At 36.1% G+C, this 17,324-nt stretch overlaps 1 protein-coding gene across 1 annotated transcript in view; it reads right to left on the bottom strand.

The window, feature by feature from the left end:
* PCSK5 (proprotein convertase subtilisin/kexin type 5) overlaps nucleotides 1–17,324 on the bottom strand; it is a gene marked incomplete at its 5' end in the record, with an annotated part of 282,220 nt that overhangs the window by 80,373 nt on the left and 184,523 nt on the right. The window contains one exon of the mRNA XM_084236534.1: nucleotides 15,409–15,509. Coding sequence (XP_084092660.1) covers nucleotides 15,409–15,509 — 101 coding nt within the window. The remainder of the gene's footprint in view (nucleotides 1–15,408; nucleotides 15,510–17,324) is intronic.

Raw genomic sequence — 17,324 nt, 5'->3', positions numbered from 1 at the left:
ATAAAACCTAAAATGCTACATAGGTACAATGAAGAAAAGCAAATGTTCCCAAAAGTCAAGAAAAAGTTAAAAAGAAAAAATGCAGGGAATATCAGTAGAAGATCTAGACATGGAAACTTACTTGATACTTAACATTTTAAAATGCTAAACTAATATGATAGAAATATTAATCATTTGATGTTAATGATATTAATTGTGATATAAGTTTCAATATTTTGAATACTTTCCATATACATCAATTCATTTAAACCTGCCAACAATCTGGTGATTCTAGGTTATTACCCCAAATTTCAGATGAAGTAATTGAACTCAACAAGATGAAAAGCATAATTTTCTGTTGTTCAAGTCTACCCAGGTAGTAACCAGTGTAGAGGCAGGAAGTCAAGGCAGTCAGATGCCAAATGAACTTATAATGACCAACTTGAACTAACATGAAACATTCAAATGAACAGAGACAAATTTTACTACTGTGGGATGCCATGTATACATATTCCAGAAAATAAACAAGGTCATGAGTTAGAACAATGAGAATTAAAGAGACTAGAAATATGAAAAACTTACAAAAACAATGTGCAAAATATTATGCCAGTAAAAGGCATAATAATAACAGTAGCACAAACAAATATTTACTATTTTAAAAACAAATCTAAACCAAAAGTCTAGAACTGAAAGGATGGTCTGAATATTCAGAGACAGATGTTCTTGAGTGGGGAAACCACCTATAAGTCAAGGTGCATACAGCTGTCATAGTTACTGGGGTTGTTTTTTGGAACATGGCAAAATGGTTCTAAATTTTGTCTGGAAAGATGAACAGGTAGGAATGATTAAGAAAATGTTTAAAAGGGGAGTGATATTAGAATGTGAAAGGAACTGACTGCATAGTATTACAGAAAATTCGAAGAGACCTACATATATGTAACAATTAAAAAAAATTGTTTTTTGGAGGAGACCACATAACAAATGACATTGGGCTAATGGGACCTTTATAAATATTCAGTTTAGAGCCTCATGCTGCATATCAACATAAATTTCTGATTGGTTAAACATCAGCACTGAAAAATGAAATGAGGAAACATTAGATGAAAATACAAATTGGTAATTATTAGATTTTGAGATAGGAAAGGACTTTCTAATCCAAGGGTTCTTAACCTAGAGTCCTGTGTGATAGCCACTCCCCAAACCCATACTATATGTATATTTGTCTTCATTTCAGGAAGAAAACATACACAGTTTTCATGAACATACATAAAATTCTCCAGGAGGTTCCTGAAGATGAGGTGTTACCAGTTGAAGAATTTATGAAGGCATATATTAGAGCTAAAAATAACTGAAAAAAAAAAAAGCTATCAATGTCAAAATAGTATGAGGAAAACTTGAAAGCAAAGAACAAATTGATACAATATGTGCAATAACTATGATTAAAGGGTATTGAGTATATACAGTATATTGAGTGTATACAATAAGAAAAAAATTAACCACTGAGGGGAGAAATCATATATTGTTCAAAATTAACAATGATATAAGAAAAAAAGTACATTTAAAAAATTTAAAAAGTGAAAATTATGACAAAGAAAAATGGAAAATAAGAGATGGACAGTCCCTAAATGTCCATGTTTATAATAGAAACAAATTATTGAGTTATAACTAGAAAATACTTATATACATAAGAGCTTGGTAAGTAAGCACAGGGAGAAAAGAAAGCGTGATTAAAATTCTCAAGGGGGGAAAAAGAGAGGATTTCTTTTTGAAGAATAAACTGATGACTGGAAATAAAGAGAATGACTTTTTTTTATCCTTTAGGAAGACTTTTTTTTTTATTTTAAGGCTGACTCTAAAGGAGTTCATTTCTAAATTGTGAAATATGTTCATTTTTAACTAGGGCATAGTTGAGTTATAATAACCATATTATTAAATGGATAAATATCTAAGCAGTAAAATGATTAAAATGTAATAAATCCCTGTTTATATTAGCAAGGATTAAAAACAGATAATGACAAGAGTTATTTGGGCGATAAGGCTGTGTATGAATTTGCTCCTCTTTTTTCCTTTGTGTTGCTTTGTACAGATTAAAAATAAAAAAGAAGAATCTATAAAAAAGAAAAATGTTGGGGGAGAGATTAGGGTCAAAATAAGGGGGAGTGGAATTGTATGGGGACTACAACCAAGATGAAAATGCATACATTGTACAAAAATGAAAAATGATGCAAAAATATATAAAATTAAAAAATTTAAAAAATATATTACTGGGAAAATAAAAAGAAAAATCTTAACAATAACATTAAAGATTAGTAGGTGACCTGTAGAGGATCCATTATTGCATTATCACCCATTTGAGTAACTTTGAAACACATTTCTGAAATTCAATTTGAATTACTAGTTCTTACAATTCAGGAGTTTCTCAAGTCCCAAGTTCCAACAAATGAACAGAGACAGTACCCACAAAGACCTGGGTTTTGGTTAAAAAGAATGATAAGATGAAAATGCATACATTGTGCAAAAATGAAAAATGATGTAAAAAATATATAAAATTAAAAAAAAAAAGGCTAATGGTGAAGGTTGACAAAATGAATGAAGACTTGGAAGGGAAACCAACATGTGGACTGAAAATAAAGGACAAATTATTCTCACAATAAATATATTGTATATGTTAAGACTTTGGAAATGGCATCATAGTATTGGGAGCTATTCTATTCAAGCATAAAAGTCACTGAAAATCAATTGGGAAGAATTTCAATTTTTATTTATATATTTTTGCATGATTCATATTTTTTATAAAGAATATGTATTAGTTTAGAGATAATAATGTAATTTAAAAAATGATTCTATTGCTAATAAAATTGGTGCTTATGAGATTGCTCTTCATAGGATCTTTGTTAACTTACTTTAAAGAAGGTAGTGGCAAATGGAATCAGTGAGTTGTCTGCAAGCACCACTGACTAAAAAAGACTTTTAAACTTTTTGTTTTCAGACTAGCAATTTTTTGGGGGGGGTCAATGGAACATTGGTAATTTAAAACTTAAAATGAGGACAGCAACAATTTACAAAATCAAAGAATTAAAAAAAATTTCTATCAAAGTAGAATTTCCAAAAAAAATCACTGAATAATTTTTTAAAATGAAAAAAAATACACTTTTATTTAAAAAAATAGCCTACATTACAATAGCATTATTACTCTCCTTTGCCTGGCCATTCTTGAACACTCTTATTAAGCAGCATCTCTGCAGACCAGATGGTCTCTGGGCAACCTTCCAATGTTATGATTTCTCAGACAAACTGATAACAATTATTTTATATTCCAGGTATTGTATCACATGTAATTGAAAGTTTTAGCACAACGAAAATTATAAAATTGAATGCATCTGTTATCAAAAACGAGGGTATTAGATGTCAACTCCAATGGCACCTAAATTCAGAGTAACGAATAAGAATTTAGCATGACTAATACCATCACTCCCATATCATACACTCTCCGGGAAGCTCTCTACAGCGTTCTTTCAAGTTGGTTGCAAAGGTTTCCAATAACTAAATAACAAGCAGACTTCTCTGAGTGCCTATCTTAAATTTCACTCAAATTCTCTTCCCTCCTCCCAACATTCTCTGGTCTTGTACTGAGTTTTACAGATAAACTATTCACTGAAGACAGAAAAATAATGTTTTTGCTGTAGTCTGACTGAAGTCTGAAAGAAGAATTTTAACCACTGAAGTAATATCATCTTTCAATCATATGTTTCTGAATTTGTTGTAGGATTTTTTTTTTTAAATGGGTGATTTAGCATTTTCTCCTTTACATTTGATTTTCTATTTACCTATGGCTTGGTCATGACTATAAGTACTACTGGATGAAAAAGGTGAAACTTGGTTAATGTATTCAAACAGTAACTCAGTAAAAGCTTATAAAATCTAAATATAAGTGGGATCCCTGTCATGATCCATCTCAGCAAAAATACTTTCATCTCATAGATGCCTTGCCTTAATCGTTTCTTCCTTATCAATACTCACCCTTTCTTACTCTTACTCCATCACCTTCTATCACACATTATCTTTTTTTTTTTTTTTTTACTTTTTCCCCCCTCATAGAACTTAATGGCAGGTGTATTTATATTTAATCCATGCCTCCCTTCACTGGGATATGTCTACCAGAGCTAGGTTCAAGGCACTACATATATTTTTTTGCTCAGCCTGCTCTCCACTACAGATAGCTCTGGTGTGGAAGTTGCACACTGTTTATAGATGTGTTCTGTTCTAAGCATAGTGCCAGGCACACGCCAAATAACAACTATGACACTGCAACTATAAGATTTCAGAGATGTAAATAAATGTCCTTTTCAAAATAAAATTATGGTAAAAAGCACAACTCAAAAATTTTCTTGATATGCTCAGTAAAGTAAGTCAGAAGGAAAAAGAAAAACATCGGATGGTTTCACTTATAGGAGGAATACAGGGGAACCAAATAAGGGATCGGGGGAAAATAACAACAATTAAAAAAATTAACAGGCAACTATATATCAGAGACATTCTGCAGGGGAGGGGGAGGGATAAAAACAGGGGAGGGAAGGGCACAAGGGACTATGGTGATGGTGCGGGGTGACTTGGTGGTGGGAATTCTATGGGGACTACACCTGAGAGGAGAAAGCAAACATTGTACAAAAATGAATAATGATGAAAAATGTATATAAATTATATTATTAATTTTTTTTCTTGAATGGATCAGTCAAAATTTAGTTAAAAGTAAATTTGTTGACACTATTCCTTACTAATGACTACTACCTGAACAGATACCTATACAGATTTTTGACTAACCATAGGGAAAATTCCTTCTCTTCATTTTTCATTAATTCACCAAACAAATATTTGATTGCCTGCTATCTGCCAAATACTGTTCTTGGTGCTGGGGCTACTTTAACTACATGTTCAAGGCAGTTAACCATATAGGGGTTTTTCATATGGTAATCCATGGATTGCCTGTTATTGAACCACCAGAATTATTTTGAGAGCTTCTAAATTTAAAATCAGATTCCATATGACTCATATGCTTATTATAGTTGGGAAAAAAACCTTCAGAATACAGTTTAAACCCCTCTTTAGTTGTAAACTCTTCCTAAGTCATCCCTCTTCAAAGTTTGTCTTTCTCCAAACTCATGAGCCTTATACTTCATAGCATCCCATGTGTAATTAACCATGTCTTGTGAGAGCTCTTAAAATAGAAAAGTGGCACAGTATGCTTGCATCATCTTGCCTTGAGTCCAGCTTCCAGATCTTTCATTTACTACCTATGCAAATTTCTAAGCCTCATTTTCCACATCTAACATATGGTGATAATGCCAACCTAATAACGTTGCTTTGAGGATTAAATGAGATAATGGTATAAACACTCAGTTCTATTTGGCATAGAGTAAGCACTGCATGAAAGTTCTAACGGCTATCTTTTCCATCATTTTATTTCTTTATATTTGTTTATGCTCTTATGCACTATTTCTACATCCAATTGAGGTTAGTGGCCAGAAGACTCCTATGTCATACACCTGATGTCACAGCCTGATGTGCTATGATCTTTATTTACTAAAATGATACTACCAGGTTTTGTAGTCTTATCTTTTTGGGGGGATATGCAAAGAACATAAAATTTTACTTCATCTGAGTCACACATATGGTTAATCAATAATATTCAAAATCATCATGAAAAGAGAAATAAAAACTTAACCCAAAATGGTAAGCTAATCTTCCAAACAGAAAATGTTTTCCTTTTTGTGTTGCTTGTTCTATTTCAGGTATCACAGTTGATTTCACTATGAATTTGTTACTTGGAGTTTCTGACACATCAAATGCCATAATCGACTTGTTGATGTCAGAATGAATAAATCTCATACACTAGTAAAACGATATGCTCTTCATCTGTCTTTTTTTCCCCCCTTATATACTTTTCTCTCACACTGATGGCAAAATATATTATCATTAAAACTTTTTACAAAGGTTGGAATCATCTAAATACAAAAACTACATTCCAATGTCATTAATAAAAATTGTGCTTTCCTGCACAAATGACACAAAAATGGCTTGGAAGTAAAAAATAATAGGTCAAGACCATGTAGGCACAGGCAAGATTGATTCAAAACTCAGCCCAAGGAACACTCAGTATAAAAATAGGCTTGAATTTTAACTGGGTTTCAATATAGAACTTAGGAATACATCTGAGGATCTTCAAATACAAAGATAATGATATTTGATAAAGCCATACTAAGTCATTTCGCAGAATGTATGCTTTGATTAAAGTGATTAAGCAGCAGCCGATGATGTGAAACTATAATGGACTCAGAAAAGTAAGTCAGCTTCTCTTATTCCTAGCTAAGAAAATTATATTTGAGAGTATTTGGTGTGTTACCATAGACACTATCAAGAACAAAAATTTCCTGGCAGTGAGTCAAATCTATAAAAACCTCAATTTTACATACTTCTTAAAAACCCACTAATACACATGTAGAATTTTCTAAACAATCTTATCAGGTAACCACATAAAGATTAATTTGATGTTAATACCCTATTTAAATTAAAGGACATGGCAAAACAGATGAATAACTTATAATATAAATCCATATTCTTTTGAAAAATGTAAATATTCTCAGTCATTTATAGTCCTTTTTTTGGTACTCAGGATCTGAGTACAAAGCATTTTCCAAGAAGTAATTAATAAACTGATAGGGGAGCAGATGACCTAAGCACAGTCCATAACTGGAGACATTTGCCACATAATTGCAGAAATTTGTCTCAAGAGCAGTATGCCCAGGGAGCTCATCCCATTGGGTACCTGTGCTTCTACTTCTCACAATCCCGTGAGCAGAATAAAGTATCTATTTCAATAAATGGGACACAATCTGTCCAAGAGCTCAGCTAGGAGACTAGTACTCATCCTGAGTCTTTGCCCACCTCCGCACTCCAGCGCACATTTGCTTTTCAATTTCCCTTTGGCTGAACCTGCAAAATGTTCATCAAATCTACTCACAGTGATACTTGAGTATCCCCCCCCCCCCATTGCTATCACCTGGGCCAGGCTACCCTAATCTGTCCTGAGCTATTTATTGTAGTAGCTTGCCAAATGGTTTACCTTGTCCCGATATAAATACTTCTCCCAGGAGTAAATGCTATGTTCTGAAAAAAAAAAAAAAGTTGATGAAATCATGTCTCCTTTCTTCAAATCCCACAGAGCCTGATGTGAGCTGGACTTTCTGAACCCCTCAATTCACACTAGCCAGACATACACAGGATTTCTTAAATTCAGTAAATTTCTTCCAACTAAGTGATCTTCCCAATGTGCTCCTCCCACTCCTTGGAATGCTCAGCTCAGTTCTTTTACAAGGCATGCTCCTTCTTCTATTTCAAGTCTTAGCTAACCTGCCACCTCCTCCAAAAGGTTTTTCCTTTACCCATCTACATAAAATAGTTCCTTTCATCAAATTATTTTCCATTGTGCCACTCGGCATATATTTTCTTAGTATTTATCACTTCAGCTTTTATGGACTGCTTCATTGGTTCAGATGAAAATTCCATATCAATTCACAATGCTTAGCATAGGAACTGACAATATACCATCAATACAAATGAGTGGTTCCATCTAAGGTCTATGTTAACAACATTCATATCTTCTTTATATACCTTTCAGAGATGAGACCAATGAGATGAAATGAAAGGTTTCCCTCTTAAATCACTTCTTACATGCCTACCATTGTTTTGTACTTAATTGGGAGAAGCTTCCAACCTTATATTTTCTCAGAGTGGTATCATTTCATCTGAGAGTTCTCAGAACTGGTGCCCTATGAGATGGGATTCTTGTCAAGGTGGTAAAGAGGATGGCATAGCACAGAAAATTATATGTCTTCTGTCACACTAGTCATATCTGCGAGGACACTGTAAAGACATTTCTCACACCCAATCTTTAAGTGTTACGGCTTAGGTAAAATCACAAATTAGATATTTATAACATATAACATGATTCTTGAAAATATCTGACTGGCTATACAAGGAAAACCTCAGGGGACTGCAACAGGATTAGGAACCATTCTTTTTAGCAAAATATCTTTACTATTATAATAATAAGAGCAACATACTTTTGGCAATTAATAGATATATTTTAAAACACAGATAAATAAAAGGAGGCAGGTAACAATCAACCAGTAAGTTCTCTCTCAGTTCAATCTCTAGGCAACACAACTATCCATCAAATTTCTTAGCTTCCTCATTTCAGGAAGGGGATGGAAAACACTGGCTAAATCTTGAGGTAATAGAAGATGAATGAGTCTGCTGACCAGGACTTTTCCAGGAATAGAGGACACCCTTTGGAAGCCACACTGCTTTAAACCATTAACCATGGGTTAGGGTGCAAATCTCAGTCTAGTGAAAACTGGCTTCTACATAATTTTGAACTTGAAAAGCGCTAGAGGACACAGTGTATTGTCTGTGAGCATGTAGACATAACAAAGCTATTTTCATGCACAGTCCTGGCAGAAGGCCCGTGGTAACTGCTCTGTGGGTCTGGTTACAATTATTTCACTATAGGGAATAATCCAGGACAGTACATCCCTTTTCTGTTCGCTCAGCCTCAAGTGGAAATGTGTACTGTTTTTACTTTGCAAGCCTTTCAGCTCTCCTCCCTGGTTACATTTTCATTCTCTTCACCCTCTACATGCTCTATCCGAACTAGTCATGCCAGAAATCTCAGCTAAATTCTAAGCCCAAACAATATTACAATACACAAAAATCTCTAAGAGGATGAGAAAGGAAGGGTGTGTCTGTGATAACTTCTTCATGACCCTTGTAATTAAACAGAATCTGGGCAGAGATGCATGAATATACACTATTTGGACATGCGCATCTTTTCATTATGAAATAAATACAGCTCCCCTAAAAAAGGAAAGGGTTGGTATGTTCTCCCTGTTTTACCTCAATAACCAAATACATGTGTACTCCCCGCCCACTGCAGCATGTCATACAGCTGAATGTGGCCCCTGGGGGAATTTTTAATGGAACATTTTATACTGAAATGTGTTGTTAATTAAACAAAGTAGATAAGAGCAGTTTGCAAGATATCAAGGACCAACTCGTTAACTCCAATATTTAGAAATGTTTATGTCCATCAAACTCTTAGGTGACTTCCCTTCAACAATCAGTTCCAGAACTTCAAAACCCCTCAGCTGCTGTGTTTTTATTCCCTTTTATCGAAGTAGCATTGGTTTACAACACTGTATATGATTCAGAAGAAAATAAGCAGCTCCTCACATGTATGTTACCATTCCACGCCCACCACCAAAGCATCCATAGTCTTTTACTGCAGACCATTGGGTCCCCTTCCCCGCTTTGCTCTCACCCTCCACCCTCCCTCCCCGCCTCTAGTAGCCTCAATTCTGAGCCATATTTATAGTTTATTTTACTTTAGTTATGTCAGTTCCTTTGTTTTGTTTCTCTCTCTTCCACATTAAGTGAAATCATCCAGTGGTTGTCATTTCCTTGTAACATTTCACTTGCATAAAATCCCCTCCAGTTCCACCCATGTTGTTGCAAATGGCACAATGAACCCCCTCAATTATTACAATACTCAGCTTGTTAAGAGCTCCAGACTCCCTTCTTAATTGTCCTAGGTATGAACTTCTTACAGAAATTTTATCCTTAATAATTTGGGCATTTTCCCATATTTTTCCTGCATTGGAAATACACATAGGTAGCATAGAGATTATAGTGAAAGGTGAAGCAAAGACAGAAAGGAGTTGGTCACTGGGAATGCAAAACAACTTATCTATCAATAGATGGACTTTTTATTAAAAATGCAGGCAGTATTTTCTATATTTTGAGAAACAAATTTTCATGATTTTTTTTGAAATCAACGACAGCATATGATGTGAATCATGCTGTGGCTGTACAGGTCTTTAATTCTTCACAGTTTGACCTTTCCATGTCTCACATTATTCTGTTCACCACATATCAAAGGTAGGGTGACTTTCTGTAGCAAGCTAAGGGAGGGAATCATAGTATGTCTTTATTGTGTCCAGGTTAAGCCCAGTTCTAAGGAATAGTAAGTAAACTGGGTAAGAGATGAGTTGAGGCAATAGAAAGAGAAGTCACCAATCAATATCAACTAGAGGAATGTAAAGGTAAAAGTAAAACATAAGCTTGAACAATTCTGCTAACCTCATTTTCCTTGTACCAAATGGTAAAATGAATTTTAGTTTGTTTAGAATTGACATTTTTTAAGACAGTGCTTAAATGTGACAGAGGGTGCAATAGTGACTTGCCACCAACTTTCTAGTTGGGATCATCAAGACTGACCATTTCTACTTGCATCCAAGTGTTGCACCTTCCATAACCTTTCCCTCAAATTACTTCATTGCCTTTAACTGCATAATTTGTGCATATATGTTCGTGTATATTTGCCTCTGTAATGAGATAAGATCTTTTGAAGGCAAATAACATGTTTGACAAATATTTAAATTATAACCTGCCTAATTCACTTAATTCCTAGCATGATGACTGAAAAAAATCTTTTTTAGTGTTCAATAGATATTTTTCATGTATACATAAATAAAGACTATATACAATCCTTATTCGCATGGAGGTAAAACCTTGTTAGGAAGATAATATATACAAAAACAACTGTAGTACAATAATAGAAAACTACATAAATTACCTAAAACTCTATTCTCTTTACATCTATTTTTTATGTTTTACATATACCCACATGGTATATTCTAAAACCTAATGGTAATAAGACAACTGTAATAGAAGTGATGTAATAAAGAGAAAGTAGAGGACCCTACCTAGAAACGTGTGCATAAGTGCATGTATATATAGGATGCCAGAAGCAGTTAATATTAAATATATATAAGGCATAATTCTAGCATAGACTTACAGCTACCATACTGATTTGTTAGTTTTTTAGATTTATATCTAGATAAATTAAGTTTCTTACAGTGAAGTATCCTTATGACCACTGAGAGATGAACTGTGTGGAAAAACTTTGAGGTCAGTTCAACAGCATTTGTAGAACAGTCTTCATATCAACAATTTTATATCTTAAATAATTTTGTAAATTCCCTTTATTTATTATTCATTGCACCAAATAACATTTCTTGATTGCTGAACCTATATTATTCAATTTTCCAATGAGAGGCCATATCTGCAATGTAAGGCAAAAATATTCCTTTTGAGGCCTTAGATTTTGAATTTCTTGAACTAATCCCGATAATTTAATATATAAAACACACTACACTAAAACAGCTTTTCTTTGCTATTCAGGTCAGGAAACTTTCAGTAAAACATAGTTTATGACTCTAAACACTATATTTTTATGAACATCAGCTATTTCAACTTTCACAAACCAGTTTATATGTAACATTTGCTAACATTTTTTTTCTTGCCATATGACTAGGGTACTGGTAAATTTACTAGCATGCAAAGCACCTTACAAATGTGACCTGGTATCTTCCTGGTTGCTCACCTAAAATTATTAGTAATGTTTCACTACTTTCACTTAAGCATCTTGCCCCCAGGAAACTCATTTTATTTGTACTTTTGGAGTTATGCTGTCTAAAAAGATATCATTTCAAGCAGCAATGGCCCAAGTGGTAATAAGTTCACTTAAAATCCCGATTACATATCCCCTAGTCACTCAATTGAAAACTAGCAAATTACCCCAAATCCACAAAGTCCAAATAATTGAAATATTAAAAACCTCTGCAGCACTAAGTATGTGATGAGGGTACCACAATACACAAAAACATGTCTTTTCAGATGACATTTTCTCTTGTTCTGAAACTGCTTATGATGCTTACAAAGATAAAGGAATTCATGTTTCCTGTACCCAGGAAACACCTTTAGGAACAGGAGGAAATTGCCCCACCTACTGGAAAGTAAAATTGGTGAGTCTACAGGCAAAGTTCATGACTGGACTGTCAGAGGCAGCTGTAGAGTTTTATATAACACAAACCAAAGAGGTGCAACCCAGGGGATAAAGGCAAGGAAGCAGATATTTTGAGGAGCTGAGACTCCTTCCAGCCTTGGGCACAGTGCCCTTTCACCCAAGTATCTGGGGTGTGTTACAATGGAGTTCGTTGTAACATGTTCTTACATATCCTGTAGGAAAAGGCCTGGGAGCTCCATCAGCTGTCAAGGCAGAGTTATTTCATGATCAAATTTTTGATAGGTTCAGATAAGAGATCTGTACACTAGAATCTTATCTGTTTCTATGTTTTGCATTTGTTTTCTTTCCTCTTAGTTTCCTAAGGCAGCTATTTGGAAAAACTGACCATAAGGGAGCCAGGAGATTCAGAGTGGCAGAGAGGCCAAGGTCTGCAGTAGCCCTGGAGCAGGACCCACAACCCTAATGATCCAGGCAAATCTTCTGATGCCAGCAAGCCCTGGGGAGGAAAAGCAGCAGGCTGGGGGAAACCGAGGGTGTGAGTTTTTCCTGAGTAAATACTGTAATGTAGTGACATTAGGAGAAACGGCACATTTCTCCTTGCAGTACAGGGATAGTAGAGACATGCAATTAAATAAGGTCTGGCAATCCCTGCTTGCAGCTTTTTACCAGGCCATTCAGCTTCCTCCAGTTACTCATCTGACCTGAGCTTGGGTACGTATCTGCAGCATTGGGCAGTATCCTGAGCCATTATTCTGCCTAGCTGTGGTTTTCTCTCCTCTCTTGTAGATCAGGCTCCTCAACTTTTGTCAGTTAAAGGTTGAATCTCAAAATATCAAGCAAAATTTAGGCACTGTTGAGAAGTACTAGTGAAAGAGGAGATGGCAGGGGTGGGGACAGGGTGAATGGATGTCTCCAGGGATTAGGCTTCACTTTACAACTGTAGTTTGGTGCGCTGTTGCTTGAGGTCTTCCTATCATTTCTCAGTAGCCTATTGCTCATGTTGCTTATTGACCCCAGCACCACTGTGTGGCCCAGTCGTTTAGTGCTCAGACTCCCGTAACTTTCAGCTTCACTTACAGGCAAAGATTGGCCTGTAGAGCAAACCAATGGAATCACAAGAAATGGATTATTCTTTCTGATTTTTATCAGATTGTTTCCATCTACTTTGGCTCAATGATCAAAGCGGACTGCCCCAAATCTGAAAATACAGTGGATATTTCAAGTAAACTGTTCCTTGGGACCTTCCTTTCATCCATCATAGTTCTGGCAAAAGATCAATCTTAAGAAATGCTCAAAATACACGAGAAAAGAAAACAGATGCATATTTCAGCCCCAAAGTGATTGGGAGGATTTTTCATTTTTTGTTGAAAATATTAGTGTTATAGTGATACTCAAGTAATAGTACAGCTGGGTATCACTGAGGTCTGGAGCCACAGTTTACTTGGTTGGCATGTCTGAGATTATACCCATTAGGGGAAATGGAGAGAGAAGGGCTTAAAAAGAATTCTTGATTTTTTTCCTTTACTACTTTATGATCAGGAAAATATCCCAGAGAAACAAGCAGAGTTTAGCATAAAGACTATTTTTTCAAAAAACCAATTTACAGTCACCAATTTAGGTATCTGCTTAATTTAGATACCTGTCAGAGCAGTCCAATGAAAAACTGTAAAATAAGTAAACTTAAAGATGCAAAGTAATAAACTCTTGAGTGCCAGTTTCTTGTTAAACTCAAACTTTTACCCTTTTATAAGATATAATAAATTGAAATGATTTAATATTTAACTTCATCACAAAGAAAGAAACCCCCTTTACTTGTTTGTGATGAAGGGGATCTTGAATATCTTGTGACTCATGGGATCCTGAATATCTCCATCAATGTCAAAGCTTAGGTGGGAGGCCATGGAGACACTGGCTATGATCTGAAAGTTTGAGTCTCCTAAAATGTGAGATCTGATGCCCAATATCAAGTATTATGGGATGGGGCCTGTTGGAGGTGGTTAGGTCACGAGGGTGGAGACCTAGGAAGGGGATCAGTGCCCTTAGACGAGACCCCAGAAAACTTCCCTGCCCCTTCCTACTGCCAAGTGAGGCCAGCAGTAGAAAGTGGATGCTTACAAGACACTGAATTTACCAATGTCTCGATCTTAAACTTCCCATCTTCTAAAACTATGAAAAATAACTGTTGTTTATAAGTGACTCAGTTTATGGTGCTTGTTAAAGCAGACCAAAGAGAATAAGACACCATCATTTCAGAGCCTCTGTTCTTGGGACTGTCTCAGTCCAAAAAGCAGATGACTTAACAACTTAATATATCCACATTACATCAAGGCCCACCTCCTTTGACAGGTCTGCTGTAGACTGAGAATGAAAGAGTGTTGTTCTTAGTGAAATACCTGAGTCTTGTAATCTTTGTCACCTGCTCTACATCAGGGTATAACTAGATGAAATAATCTTCCCATCCCTCCCTGGAGCAGGATGCAAAACCATTTTTAGAAAAACCCTCATGTCATTAGCTTCAATTCCTTTTTGCTATGAATCCTATCATAGTGGGGGCTCAGAGTATAGTTACACAATCCCTTTTCTAAAATCCTTGGAACAGATGTATTGGAATTCAAAATTTTTTTCAGATATGGTGTCCGCCATATATATCACACAAAAATTCCAGTGGGTTCTGAGCCAGCCTCTCCTAATCAAATGCATTAATATTTCTGCAGTGAAATGTATGAGTTCTCACAATAAATAGAGGCTGAAAATAGCTTCAAATCAGTTCAGGGCAAGCTTTGCCATCAAATGAATTTCAGTGTCAAACTTGCAAAAGAATTTTCAGTTTTCTGGGCATTTTGGATTTTGAAATTGAGAGTAAGAGCATGTAGATCTATATTAGGTTTTCTAAGTTAAGACAAATTAATCAGTTGATGCTTAAAGAATAAAAGAGCTGGAACCTTCGGCAAATAACCTAAGGGGGCCTTTTCAAAGGGTTCTTTTAGACACGGAATTTGACCATACTGAACAGGATTATGATAAGTGAGTTCCCTTGTTCCCAAGCTGCTGTCATATGACCTTGAAATATCTGTCCCCCAGAGTGAGTTTGTGACAGTGCTGTTGTCATGGAATCTGAGCTGCCTCACTGTTCTGCAAGGAGAGGGCCCAGAAGTGGGCAGCCCTAAGTGCTCTGAGACTCACAGGAACATTCCCAGACTAGAATAAAAACTTCAACAAGGCAAGAGTGTTGGAGCCAACTGGCCTGCTTGCATGATGACGCCATCATAAAGTCATTACACAGTGTGATTTTTTTAAGGCTATATATACACAAATATACCAAAACAAGTTGTCTTTCACCTGTTTAAGGGGAATTTTTTTAGGTCCTAATATTTGATGTCTTAAAGGTGAGAGTGGGAAGATCACATTCTGGGTTGCTATGCAAAGACTCAATATATGAGGGATGGGTAAACTGTTGTTGAGGTGAGGGGTGGCCGCGAGTGGAGATGTACGGAGATAAGACTTACTTGGCTTCCAGGGCCAGTGCGATGATGCCCGCAGCCATGGGGGCTGAGGCCGAAGTCCCTGTGTGGTTGTCTGTGCAACGCTGCCTCAGATCAGTGGTAATCTAGAAGATATAAGTGAAAAATGTAGGTCTCTGGGGTCAGTGTGAATCACCTGCAAGAAGAAAGCCATTTACTCATGGAAGTGGAGTAGTGTTGGAACAGTTATTTAAATTCCCTGTTCCTGTACACCTGTGACCATCACTTCCAGAGAATCACTTGTATAAATCAAATCTGAAAAAGGAAGGATGGACTCCACTTCTTTTAAAACCAGGGTCAGGATAGGGTACACCTTTGACCCGAAGCCTGAGGGTGTGTATCTCCTTAAATTTTTCATCCTTGCACCTCACTATCTCATCCTCATCCCAGCTCTGGTTAAAACTAAAGTTTGTTCATTACCCCAATATATTTAATGATCAAACACTCTGAATCAACAACCAGGCAGAGCGAGGCATTGGCAGCATGAGGAATAAAGCACACAGTCTGGCCTGGGTCTTCCCAGAGCTGTCACCTGAGAAGAACCACAAGTTCTCAGCAACAAGGACACTCTTCCATTGAAGGGACATTTGCTTATGGGCCAGTATTTAGAATTCATACTGCATGGACGAACTAAGACTTCCTCCAAGATTTAACTTGAATACTGAAAAGTTGCAACCTGGGGGGCTGGATATGAAATTATAGTACTAAGTACATGCTTGTGAAATATAGAAAGAGATTAGCCATTTCTCCATTTTTTAAAATCAAAGTGTGAGAACTGGATCATTTTTCCCTCTTGGCTTGAATCCAGTTCACTTCAGTTTGTGCCTGAATACCTTTCCCTACAGCAAGCACAGTGTTTCTCAATCACTGTTTCATGCGCATTTTACTATGGACAAAAAAACGTCAACTCAGATTCTCTTTAACAAGAGAAATGGAACACTATGGGGCAAGACTTTACAGATCACTGTAATAGCAAAGATTTTTAAAAATCTTCCCTTCATCACAACTTCTACTTTTGCCCTCCAGGGCAAAATCACTCCTGTTGGGAATTCACACGGTTTCACTGCAGTTCTTGGAAAATCTTGGTAATATAGTACCCATTTTTTACAGATAGAAATAAGCTGAGATGCAAGGCCAGCAGGAAGGGATAGGGAGGGGGGCAGCTGTAAACAACGCCCTGTTGCTTTAAGGTGCATCCTTCAAGGAGTGTGAAGATGAATTGATTTGGAAAGAAATTTGATCTTCACAGGAAGAAAGTGCCACATAACTTTTTAGAAATGAGTCATCCCCTAAAAGTTTTCTCAGTGTCATATGAGGATATCTGAGTGGACTTGTAATTATCTGTTATGGATCTAGATTAACACCCCAGCTGATTTATTTTCACGCCAGGCCATCGGTTCTCATTGTCTTTTTTTTTTGACACATCTAATGTTACCAGATTACCCATACCAGATAGATACCCACACAGAAGACTAGGACAACAAACAAAATTATATAAAATCACATAGGTACAGTGGTAGGAGTGAGGAGATCGGTCTAGTATGTTTTCCTGAGTAACTGATGGTGGGTGTGAGGGAGCCCCGACAGTGTCCTTAGCAAGCAGAGAAGGTTGTTTCTGGATTATGAGACTTTGCTAAGCATCTGCTAAGTCTCCTCATTGAATACCTGCAAGATGTCTGAGTAAACAGTGTCAAGCCCACTTCGATATTAAGAAAGTTTCTGAATTCCCAATTGCTGACTTTGAAAAAGTATTTTGTATGTGTGTGCAAAAAAGCATATAACACAGATTTATCCTTCTATAAGTGTACACTACAGTACCGTTAACTATATGCATAGAATAGATCTCTAGAACTTTTTCATCTTGCACAAGTGAAATTCCTGATCCTCCCTACCTCCTCACC

Source organism: Talpa europaea (assembly GCF_964194135.1).
Source record: "Talpa europaea genome assembly, chromosome: 7".
NCBI classification, from domain to species: Eukaryota; Metazoa; Chordata; class Mammalia; order Eulipotyphla; family Talpidae; genus Talpa; species Talpa europaea.
This window is presented reverse-complemented; position numbering and strand designations above follow the sequence as displayed.